Source organism: Belonocnema kinseyi, chromosome 9, assembly GCF_010883055.1.
Source record: "Belonocnema kinseyi isolate 2016_QV_RU_SX_M_011 chromosome 9, B_treatae_v1, whole genome shotgun sequence".
Classification (NCBI taxonomy): Eukaryota; Metazoa; Arthropoda; class Insecta; order Hymenoptera; family Cynipidae; genus Belonocnema; species Belonocnema kinseyi.
Window position 1 is genome coordinate 25,741,981 of NC_046665.1, and position 13,040 is coordinate 25,755,020.

Genomic DNA, 13,040 nt, shown 5'->3' on the forward strand with positions numbered 1-13,040 from the left:
TCCTTATCATCGGCGCTCTTGGAGGTGCCATGCTTTCACTTGCTAATAGCCTAAAAAGCATCCCTGCGTGTCAACAATATGCTAGAACACTTGCGGGAAAAAGCAGAAGACGGTTGTCCTTGGGTCACTCCGTGTTCTTAGGGTGCACGAGGCTTTTGCTGGATCGTCGTATTGATTCCTTTACAGACTGTAATCACCTATCTCACGGTTGTGAGACGTGGTTATGGCTGAAATTTTACCGCGATTTCGCTGGAAGCGGGTGCAATTTTTCAGATTAGCACCCGCTCCCGGCGTAATTCTGCGGTTGTCCTTATAACAAATTTTTAATTATTTATATATATAATCAATTTATTTATGAATTTTGATTGTATTTTGAATAACTATTGTAATAGTTACAAATTTTTCATTCGTCAAATTTAATCTCATTTCTTTGTTTCTTTTCATCTCTTTGTCTTGATACAAGGTTATGCCGACTTGTGACTAACCATGTTAAGACCATAAAAGTAAGACGAAAGCTTATGTCTCGACTCAGTTTTGAGGCGCAGCCAGATCATCTGTCGCAGTTTCGTTATTGAAAATTGGCAGGTGTCTCCCCGATCTATTTTCTCCCTCAGTTCTTCCAATTAAGGTTCGAAACATTTTCTAATGTGGAAGCATAACGTCGAGCGTAGACAGTCATGGTTCGTCCATCCTCCTCAAAAAGGAAGGCGCAATCATATCAAATTTGGAAATCGCACACCACATGGTCACCTTTGGGAAGTGAAGAGATTTTTCGTGAGTTTGTATTGGTTTATTTTTTGCCTGGTATCACTGCTGGAGGCTATCATCTTTCTGATGTCATCTTTAGGAATTGATGCATAAAACATCAAGATGTACCAAATAAAGTAGAAAAGTAATTACTAGAAATTCTTTTGCTACGAAATAGAGCGAAAAAGTTAAATTGGAAAGATTCTTCGAGCCACGAGAAAATACAAGAGATAATTTTCATTTTTTCTGTTGAGTTGCACGTCGATAAAAACTTTATACAATGATTAAAAAATACTATTTTAAAGTCAAAAAGAAGGAATAAATTTTAAAATTCTTGGTTTTTCTTTTACTATAGGCCAATACAAGCTTATGGATTTACCTCCATTAATTAATATAACAGGATGATTAGAATTTTTTTCTCTATTTTAGTGTGAGAAAAGGAGCCCATTGGGTAGTGAACCTGAGGTACTTCGACTTTTTCATCATGGTCGTAATATCGCTTTCGAGTATTGCGTTGGCTGCTGAGGATCCAGTTATCGATGACTCTTATAGGAACAGTGTACTCAACTACTTTGATTACGCTTTCACTGGCGTATTCACAATAGAGATGCTCCTCAAGATCGTCGACTTGGGAGTTATACTCCATCCGGGCTCGTATCTGCGCGAGTTCTGGAATGTTATGGATGCAATTGTTGTGATATGTGCCGCGGTATCATTTGGATTCGATATGGCTGGTAGTTCGGCGGGTACGAACCTATCGACTATAAAATCATTGCGAGTGCTTCGTGTACTAAGACCTCTCAAAACTATCAAACGAGTGCCGAAGCTCAAAGCGGTCTTCGACTGCGTGGTGAATAGTTTGAAAAATGTCATTAACATTCTCATAGTGTACATATTGTTTCAATTCATCTTTGCTGTGATTGCGGTGCAGCTCTTCAATGGAAAATTCTTTCATTGTTCCGACGATAGCAAATTTACAAAAGAAGAATGCCAGTGAGTATCGTCATCTTTTCATTTCCTATTTTAGATGTTTTAACAACTAAGTCTCATTTATGCTAACTATGTGGATGCAAATTTCAGGGGTCAGTACTTCGTTTTCGAAGACGGAATGCTTCCTGAAGCAAAAGACCGAGAGTGGAATACGCAGAGCTTTCATTATGATAACGTCATGGCGGCTATGTTGACGTTATTTGCTGTACAGACAGGGGAGGGCTGGCCCCAAATCCTACAAAACTCAATGGCTGCCACGTACGAGGATCGAGGTCCCATTCAGAATTTTCGAATAGAAATGTCCATATTCTACATCGTTTACTTCATCGTCTTTCCATTTTTCTTCGTTAACATCTTCGTGGCCTTGATCATCATAACCTTCCAGGAACAGGGTGAGGCGGAGTTACAGGACGGGGAGATCGATAAAAATCAGGTAAAGTTTATCAACTTCTTATACGAATGTTCTTTCTTCACATATTGGGGTGGGTGAGAGACACCGAATTTTACACATGGAAAACTGAACTATATGGAAGAGTAGCGCATTAGCATCCTGAAATATTCGCGGATATCAATTTTTTATACCTTTTTGGATGTCTGCCGTTTCACTGGAGCGTTCCAAACAAAAATTACCTTTATTGTTATTATCATCAATAAATATCGCATAAAGCGTGAATGATTGGTAAAAATTGATGTCAGTTTATAATATGGATATCATATTATAGTGTAGTATATGCGGTATACAAAACAGAAAAATTACATCCATTTTCACCTATCTTTTACGGTTTTCGAGATCATTTTTGTTAGCAATAACGATAACGGAAGGTTTCCCTCAGGTCATAGTAGAACATTCCTGGAACGTTCGCAAGCGGTGAAAATTATACTTAACCCCGTAATATATGGTGGCTAATGTCGCTGACAGTTTATGCAACTGTAAACATTCACTTAATAAAAAAAGATAAGTTTTAAAACCTAAGAGATCAAGAACGAGTTGTTCAATATACTAATACTAGTTCTGGAGCAGTGTGGAAAAGTAAGTTTTCATAATACATGCATGGAAACAAGTGACTTTCTTTGCATGTTTACCGTGGAAAAAGGGGGTTTTTTCGAGAGTATGACAAAGTGAGCGTGGAAAATATTTTGCTAGATTCATGGCATTTTTTTCTAATCTTTTACGTTCGATTGAGACGAGAATATGACTCGATCAGTTTAAATAATGCCATCAGTCGGAATAATTACGAACAACAAACGGCAGAATTATTTGAACGGTAACTTGTCCCGGAAAGATCCGATTGGCGGCGCTGAAAGCTATAGACGTAAGTGTCCATAATTTAAATTGTGAAGTTTTGACCTGCATTTGTTTCAAATATACTGAATAGGATTATCTGTAAATTGCATATTTACGTTATTTGCTAAGTTTTCTTAACTATTCAGTCAAGTCTATTAAGTAAATTCTAAGTAAATGAATGTCGAAATCTTACGATTCAAACTCTGGACTCTCGCGTCTCTTTCAGCGTATCTAAACGGATCCGTCTGGTGCGAATTAATTACTACTCTCACTAGTCAATTACTTCTCACGGTGACCCTTAACCAAATTCAACTTAAACTACTTATTGAAGGCCAGTTGATCGCAGAATTTCATTCTCTGGTGTTTTGCAAATATTTGATGTAAGAAAAATCGATCAAGCCTTTTTTTGAAAATTCACATTTTAATTTGATTTGCAGTTTAGTTTTCTGGGGAAATCAGTAGCAGGTATAAAAAATAAGACGACTACAGTTGCAGAGCGATTAATATACCCCCGGTAAGAAACATTGCATTAAAAAATATTGAAAAATTTAACTCGTCCAGTGGTAACGTGAGAATTATTGAATAATTCTGGATCTCGTTTTTCTCCTCCCGTTTTGAATCGGCACAGTAGTTTTAGTTATCTCTTAAATTGAATCCATTTCTGTACCTTAGCGTCAACAATTTTTTCTGAATACCACAAAGCAACCAAGAAATAGAAAAAATTTGATTACTTTTAATTTAGCAAATTTCGCTACTTTTATTTACTGTTTTTCGAATAATAGTGAGGTAAAGAGCTTTTTCAAACATAGTATCGGTCTTTCTACTATGTTCGGATTATTTACTACATACAAGGTTCTGGTGAAAAATAATTTTTGAATTTCTTATCATGATTTTATATTTTTGTAATTGATCATATTTGAACACAGCGAACATTTTACGACAAAGAGATGTACTCTTGTATACAATGCTATAAGATTTTGCAAATTTCATGCTTTTGGAGCGCGTTCTAATGCTTCAAACGAAATTTATGTTTTTAATTTATTGGAGGTTACGTCTGGCTGCTCCGATCGGCTTTAAAACCTATTGCAATCTTATTATTTTCGCCGCCTAATGAGGATTAAAAACGAAATATAGAAACGACATTCTTAAGAATTGAAAATTTTAAATACCTTTTAATGCAAGGCTTCTTACTGGGCAGATTCCAATGATTACACCTCATATGTATAGGAGAATTGAAACTCAAAAAGGAATTTGTGAGTGGCAGATAAAATGTGTCATAGAATCAAGCTTCATCGCGCGGAACCTGTAAAAAATGTTGGCTCATTAAATATGACCTATCCATATTTCCATGTATTATTTTTTATCAAAATATTACACAGGCGGAGGCTCCTTTCATCAAGGGTTAATCAATCATACTCGGCACATAATTGATTGTAGTCTGATACACGAGAAGGTTAATTGCCTCAGCCTTTCTCAGAGCTAGGAATTTCATCAATTTTTTCTGCACTGCTTCAAGTTTATTTTGGTTTTTTTTTATCAATTTAGCCCCATACAGTGAAAGCATATTAAAGTTTCGAGCTTTAAGTTATGTTTAAGTTAAAATTGAGTTCGAGTTTCAAGTTTTAATACAAACAAAAATTCGGATAGAAATGTTTAATTACATGTACGGTGTCGTACATACAATATGAAGCCAAAAAATCCATAAACTTTTGTGTGAAACAAAAACTGTTTCCCCACTTGAGGTTTTTGTAACGCTAATATTAAACAAAGTTTCACTTAGAAGAGCAGGCTAAAGTTTGTACAATAGAAATTATGTTTTGAAGATGCCTTCTGAGAATTTTTACCAAGTATGAGAAAAATCACAGAAAAAACTGGAGATTCGGTAATGTTGCGGCTCGAGTAAAAGTTGTTATCTTATAGAACAGAACTCCATTAGAAATCTTTTTGAGGTTTCCTTCTTCGTTCGTTGATTTCCGATAGATGGGACATTTATGGGTGCCAGCGTTTTCAACGGCGCATGCACAGAGAAGTACAGGCCTATTTGAAATCAATAAATAATATCAATAAGAGTACATATAAATATTAACAAATGTTTTTATTCTTGTTGAAAGCAAATTAAATCAGATGATAAAAATAATTAAGTTCTTTAAAAAATGCAACATGAACGTAATATTGAAAGGTGTGTAGGTGTGTATATATACAGGGAGATTTTTTTAGCTTGAAACTTTCCAATATCTCGAAAAATAAGCACTCTGTGAAAAAATGTTATGTATCAAAATTTAATCACTCTAAGGTGTACATACACTGATGTTAACATCGGTTCCTCCACACTGCCCGCTGGGGGTGGGGGCAAGTTCGAAATCTTAAATGGGAACCTCTATTTTTTATTGCATATTCGGATTCTTTGGATAAAAATGCGTATGATTTGTTTAAAAATTTTTCTCGTTTCGCGACAGATGGCGCTATAATCAACGAAATTCCATTTTTCTTCATTTTACTATGACTGAGAATGCACGCTTATGATTCTGCAATACATTAACAATAAAAAATACACCATTTTCATTGTGACATGACTGTATGCGGAAAACAAGAATGTTTCAAATCGCTACAGAATCGTTGAACGAGTGCAATAAAAACTCGTACATAAAAAAATACATTGCAACGAACATAGGTAGAACCTCCTTCTTTTTGAAGTCGGTTAAAAATAAGGGCAATAGAGCTTCGGATCTCTTTTGGTAATTATTATTTTGAAAAACATGCCAAAACGTATGTCCGTTCTTGAAAAGTAGTTATTGAGTAATACGTTTACATTAACAGTGTTTCCTGAGTCGTCTTTTACGAACCATGGAATAGTTAATCGACACAACATGCACTACTGGAGTATTGAAATACCGCAGTGGCTTCGTGAAGTCGAACACCAGCATCCATGGACTGTCAACGTATAATGTCAAATAATTGGCAACAAACTGATCGGTTCCCAGATTATCGAAAGCAGCTTAAATGATTCAGCGGTAGCACGAGAAGTTCTTCATCGTGATTTCAATGGTCGCTGGATTGGTAGAGGCGGTCCTATAAATTGGCCTGCAAAATCGCCAGATCTTACTTCATCAGATTTCTTTTTGTGGGGCTATCTAAAAGACAAAGTGTACAAAGAAAAACCAACAACACGTGAGAATATGATTGACCGAATTACAAGTGCATGTGCTGAAATTCAAGAAGATATACTTCTTCGTTGTGCAAAATTCATTTGAATTACGGATTAATAAGTTCATTGAAGCCGGAATTCATCATTTTGAGCACTTACTTTAATTAAAAGATGATTCCCTAAGTACCTCGAATCGCGAGAGACGAGGGGACTCACGTTAATCAAGCACCCCGAATCTGTGATCTTGGAAAGGTAAAAAATCAAGATCAAATGTCTGAAAAACGATCAGATGCCCTTTTTCTGAATTATCTTAGTTTTCGGGGTTAAAAAACGTTCAAGATGCATCATAAAAGTCGATGAATTGTTAACATGTACATCACCTTGACCACCATGACCTTTAGGTCAATTTTAAAGGTCATTTGAAGTTCAAGACGATTCTTCTTGAATAGAAACTCTGTGCTCCGATGAATTTTTCTTTGTAGACTTCAGACTGTGAATTGTTATCACAACACCCCCCCCCCCCTAACACACCCAGACAGTAAAAATTATTTCGGACAAGATGTAAAGACTGTGACTATGTCGTTACAAAAGTGAAATCTTGGCAATGCCACTTCTCTGTGACTAGTTACAAAAAAACAAACTTTGTCCTTACTTTAAGCGTTACCCAGAAACAAGGGCATGACGTAGTAAGTTCTGTCCCCTTTGGGGTGCTTTCTTGTCGTGAGTTCTCATTGCCTCTCACGTTTCGGATGGTTGATTAACGTGAGTCCCCTTGCCTCTCAGCATTGCTTCCAGTGTTAAAATCAGCCACGGAGTGACAGTTCCAAATGCTCTCCATTGGTTTTAAGACACAAACGTAAACGTCTTTCAAAACCTTCTACATTTTACAGCAAAGTTTCTCGAGAGATGGCTGCGCAAGCTGTCCAAATCCTTTCCAAAAGATCTTCTCTTTTTGTGGGTCGCTGAGCAAAAACTACATTTTTAATCCACAGACTGTAGTCTACAAAAACAATTCATCCGGGCACAGAGTTCAATCTAAGAAAAATCGTCTTGACCTTCAAGTATCCTTTAAAATTGACCTGAAGGTCATTATGGTTAAGGTGGTGTACAGCTTAACATTTCATCGACTTTTGTAAAGCATCTTGAACATTTTTTTACCCCGAAAACCCAAGACAATTCAGAAAAGGGCATTTGGTCGTTTCTCAGGCATTTTACCTTAATTTTTTACGTTTCCAAGGTCACAAAAACCATTTGTCCACAGGTCATTTTTGACGTGAAATTTTCTGCTCTTTTCAAATCCGCAGTCTAAAATAGGGGTTCTCACTTAAGAAAAGGGTCTTATCTCCATTTAATCTTGAAAATCGACCTCAAGGCCAAAATTGATGGTGCAGTCAAATGTCCACCCTCGGTACTGGCCAACCTTTTGTCCGAACCATTTTTTCGTAGTTAAAGTATTTTAGAAGATATTTGGGATTATAGATTAAAATGGGTCAACGCGCGCGCGTGTGTCACACTTAATGTGAACTCTTTTTTTCAGGAATGACTAGCTTTTTGTCCGTTGAAACAAAAAATCGGTTCTAATAAAAACCCTCGTTTTCTCAGCGGATATTTGTCGTTTTTTTAAAAATAAATTAATGTGCATTTTTCGAAAGGAATAAATCATAAGTCAAGTTTTCTCTAGTAAAACTTCGAAAAAGCAACAAAAAAAAGAGTTCACAAATTTCTGAACAATTAAAAAAAAATAATATTCTACCATAAATAATGCTGAAGTTACGACGTCTTAAATAGATTTTACAGTAATGAGAATAGTTAATCTTTTCCTTTCGAATTATATCTTGTCTACTATACAGTTTATATGAAAGTTGCAATACTGTAAATTAATGAAAATTAAACAAAATTGTCCTATGGTCTGAAGTATGTCATTTTTAACATCTCACTCATTTTTTCAATTATTAAAAAATTAACGCAGATAAAATTATCTTCAAAACTAAAAAAATTACTCCAGCTCTTACATTAGAAATATATAAAGTGACAATAAAGGGTTTGTTCCTTTTCTCTAAATGACGATTTTAAACTTTAGCTTCTAATGATTTTCTTTTCCAAGCGCAAGCGTTAAAGTGAATTGTAAAAAGTACTAATGCGATGCATATACAAAACGATTTAAAGAGAAAAACTTATATCTATAATAAAGTTTTACAAAAAACAGCCTGCTATAAAAGACTACAACTAATGGTCTTTAAGGACTAGAATCAATTTTTGTTTAGTTATAAAGATAATTTAATCTGCTTTAATTTATTACAGTACATCTTTCATATAAGATGTACAGATGACAAGATAATATTAGAAAATGAAAAGATTGAATGTTATTTTTTACCGAAAAAAATCTTTAAGAGTTCATAATTTCAGAACTATTTATACTAGAACATTCTTTTTTTTTAATGGTTCAGAAATTTCTGAACTTTTTTTTGCTCTTTAGAAGTTTTATGTAAAACGAATTAAAAACGTAGAATAAAAGAAACGTATTTATGTGTCACATATTTTCGACATTTAAAAGGGATGGGTAAGTCAACCAACATTAATTACGTGACTCTTTTTTTAAAGCCCAATACAAAGTTTTTATCACAGAAAACTTTACTTTTTATTTGTTCCTTTCTACAAAAATCATGTAACTTAATTAAAAAAGAAGAAATAGCGAGTTATTTTAGAAGGAGGCATACAAATTTTTGTCATATTTTGTAAAAATACTCAGAAGACGTCCCCAAAACATAATTTCGAAGGTAAAAACTTTAGTCTGCTCTTTTAAGTAAAACTTGATTCTTCGGAGGCGTGCAAGCTTCTTGAAAATTCTTTTTCAACAAAAACTTTCTTCATGATTCACTTATCTGATAATATGTAGTAAAAAAGTTCATACAAAATTTGGTATGAAACGAAAACTGGATCTTCTATAGATGTTGTTGTAGCGCAAATAGGGCTCCAAAACCCTCTATAAAAGACCCATTTTTTGTTTGCCATAAAAGTTTATATAAACTTTTTTACTAAATATTTTGCGTATATTTGCGTATATTTTGCTATATAATTTTCGTATACCCTGCGAACAACTTGCGTTGAGTATGAAGTTTATGTTCAAGTTAGTTGAGGCTCACCCTTTGTTTTTAATACTTGCTTGCTATTTTTGAATTTAAAAATATGTTCTTGACATGTAAAGGAAAATTTTTCCCGCTCAGAGATTATCATTTTTTAAGGAATTAAATTTCTTTTATTATTCTTTCACTAGTTCCTTCAATTCGTCAAACAATTTGTTTTGCTTCTATGTTTCGCTCACAAACAGGTAAGTTTTAGCAGCCGCACAGCTTATAAATCAATAAGCAAGTCCATGCCTTTTAACAACATGGCCAAATAAAATTATCCGTTTTTTCTTTTTTCTATAAAAATTAGTAGCAACGACTATCATGGTTGCATAATAAAAAACGGAAAATCTTAGAGCTCGTACAATTTTTGTAACATGAAGCCTCGACAAAAAGGACATTGTATCAACACTTGTTTTATGTGCATGGAGTTCTATAGAATTAACCTTTCTTAAACTATTTTTCCATTTCGCGAAAAATGTGCAATCGCCAAACTGTCAACAAACATGTGAAAAATGAATTTGTAATGAAATGTCAAAATAGTCGTCTTATGGGGGGGGGGGGGATTCAATTAATGAAGATGCGAGCATAAAATAATAAAAGGCCTAGAGTGCCTGGAAAAGTTTGCATTAATAGAAATAAAACAAAAGTACCAATAGTGAAACGTCCAGATCGGACAATATCAAATATATTATTTTTAAGAGAAAGAATAATTATTTTAACACTTTGCCAAATGTTTAAAATTTCTAAATTTAGATTTGAAAAATTATATCTATAGAACTCCACGGGCACAAAACTTGTGTTGATCCAAAGTCCTTTTTTCGAGGCTTCAGATATTGATAAGTAATCACTATATAAATTAAAAAGTATTTTTTGAATAACAGTTTTGGATTATTGTTTCATGAATTTATACACAATATCCTTCGATAACTGACTGAAGCGGCTTAAAGTCTGAGTATTCGTTTCGTACTAGAATAGTACCATCTAATTAAAATTGCACGCATTAAAAGAAGCATAAAATACAGGATAAATGGCAAATATAATTCACGTGATGTTACAGATATCTTTGAAATGAATATTATATACTAAAATAGAGCTGGAACATTCATTAAAAATATTATATATATAATCATTAAAATACTCTCAGATGTCACAAATAATGTTCGAAGTGAATTTAAAAAAGTTCATTTGAAATTCTTTTGCCATTTCTGCAGGTTTTAAACTTTTTTGCTAAAGGCATGGGTTTATCAAATATAAATTATTTCTTCTGGGACTTGAAAGAAAACACTGTGCAAATTAGGAAAATGGTGATGACATCCAGAAACCTAAAAATTGGATTCCACGAAAAACTTGAAATTATGAGTTTTTTCAACAATGTTTTTCTAGATCGCAAAACCAAAGCTTTTATCAACAGAATCCAAATTAATTATACTTTTCCAGGCTTCTGATGCACTACTTCATCACATAGATTCGTTAAAAATTTCGATATTTTTTCACCCAATTTACATAAAATTAGATGGCTTCTAAAATTTAAAATAATGGCGCTCCACTTTACAGAAGTCCTGTATAGATTTTACAATACAAGCCCGTCCACTCGAAAGATATATGCCAAAAGAACGAAATAGCATGAAATATAAAATCTGGAGGATAGTGATGTCGACGCCTTTTGAGTATTTTATCATGATACTGATCGTACTAAATACACTGTTACTCATGATGAAGGTAAGCGTTTTCTGACATACGCCATATTCTATTCCCCATATTACTACCCAGAAAAGAAACGTAAATAATGACTGTCAATACTGAGAATTGCGCTTGATCAATCATCTTTTGAAAAAAAAAAGAAATTTAAGAAAAGGATATTTTGTAAATTTTGATTACTTCTTTGAAATCTCTGTAGAATTTCTTTCACTACTTTTTCTGACGCCCTTATTTAATACTGATCCATACAGCTTTTTCAAGTTCTCACAAATTTTATCTTTCATTTTAATTAAACATTTAAAATTACTTCTTTCTTTAGTGCTACACATTCTCTTCATAAGAAAAACCCAAATGTAAAATAAAATTCACGCTTGAAGCAGCCGAAATTTTTCAGCGGAATTTTGTTACAATAATGTGACGTTTGTTCCAAGAATTTCGTTGTATCTGCCTGTCAACCTATTCGTTCTGTCTGTCTACCAAACACACGTAGCTTGTCTCCCGCCTCTCTCTACTTCAACTGCATTCTTTTCCTTCTTCCTTTACACTTACAGAAAGGCTATAAGTGCAGAGATAATTACATTTTTACGATTATTGATCATATAGAAGCTTTATAACTTAACGTAATTTGGTCCTTTTTTTGGTTTGACAAACATCTCTTTTAAATTGTACAAGAATTGCATCCACAAAGTAATACAGGGTTCGCTTGAAAAGTAATGAGCCTTATTTTTTTAAGCAGTTTTATTAAACCTTTTGGCTTATACAACTAATATTCTTCAAAATAGGACCCTTGAACGTCAATACACCGCTGGTAGCGGTCCTTCCACTGCAGGAAACATTTTTTAAACTCGTCCGCCGGAATCGCGTTCAATTCGGCTGTCACAGTTTTGTGGATCGCCTCGATGGAGTCGAAACGCCTCCCCTTCAGCTTTCTTTTCAGGCGCGGGAACAAGAAGAAGTCCGGAGGGGACAGGTCTGAACAGTGGCATCGTTATAGTTCTAACTATTTTGAAAGTATATATCAGTTCTTTAAATTCGCGATTCTTCAATTCGTTGAATTAGAAATGATACAATTTCAAATCTTTTCTAATAAAATTGTCAAATTTTCAAACTTTAATATGAAATTAAACAATTTCGAACGATTTGAATTAAAAATAATACCGATTGTCAAACTTGTATTTCCACTATCTTTCGCAAGAGGTGCTACGAACGATATAAAATAACTAATCAGAATCTATGCGTCCAAATTTTCCAAAACGCCGCATGGGAGGGGGTTCTCCTTATACTAATTCGTGAATGAATCATTTAAAATCCTTATCAATATAAAACAAATGCTTAACCCTCCGTTAGACACAACCCTAAAAGTTCCTATAGTTTAGATGCAATGTCCCTAACAGGCCACCTGTAATCATTCGAGAAACACATAAGAAATAATTGTTATAAAAAGTTATCTTAAGGTTTTCAGGGTTGCTGATTAAGTTTATTATGTTAAAATTACGAAGTTCAGAATGGTTTATCCCATATGGCGACTATTGAAAGCAGAATTAACGATTCTGATGTTAAAATTACAAAACTTAAAATGGTGTAAAATTTTAAGTTTCAATTATAAAAGTTTCTCGTTTCCCTAATTTGTTGGCAACTTGGACCGCTCGAGTGCAGCGAACATGGCAGGTTTGAAAACAGTTTAAGGTGGCCTGTTAGGACAATTGCGTCTAACGGAAGAGTCAAGTTATTACACCTTAAAATGTGCTTAATTTAAATTCAACATTTTTCTGAATTTGAATTTTAAAAAGATTGAAGTATATCATTTTGGCCTTAAATTCAGGCAAATTATATTTAAAATTAGATACATTTTTCTTAATTTGCGGTAAATTTGATTGAATTCCATGCCAACCACTTTAAGTTGTAGGGTCGACTGGGGCAAGACCGAAGGGTTAACATTTATCGGCCTATACAATGTTATAAAGGCGTAATCATTCCATTTTTTCTTTATTTAGAGTATTTCTTTATTGACCAATGACGGTTTATTTTATGAAATAGAAATATCGTA

At 33.9% G+C, this 13,040-nt stretch overlaps 1 protein-coding gene across 1 annotated transcript in view; it reads left to right on the forward strand.

Moving 5' to 3' along the window:
- Positions 1 to 13,040, forward strand: part of LOC117180362 (voltage-dependent calcium channel type A subunit alpha-1) — a 617,877-nt gene that overhangs the window by 218,301 nt on the left and 386,536 nt on the right. The window contains exons 14-16 of the mRNA XM_033372824.1: positions 1,177 to 1,740; positions 1,828 to 2,170; positions 10,850 to 11,014. Coding sequence (XP_033228715.1) covers positions 1,177 to 1,740; positions 1,828 to 2,170; positions 10,850 to 11,014 — 1,072 coding nt within the window. The remainder of the gene's footprint in view (positions 1 to 1,176; positions 1,741 to 1,827; positions 2,171 to 10,849; positions 11,015 to 13,040) is intronic.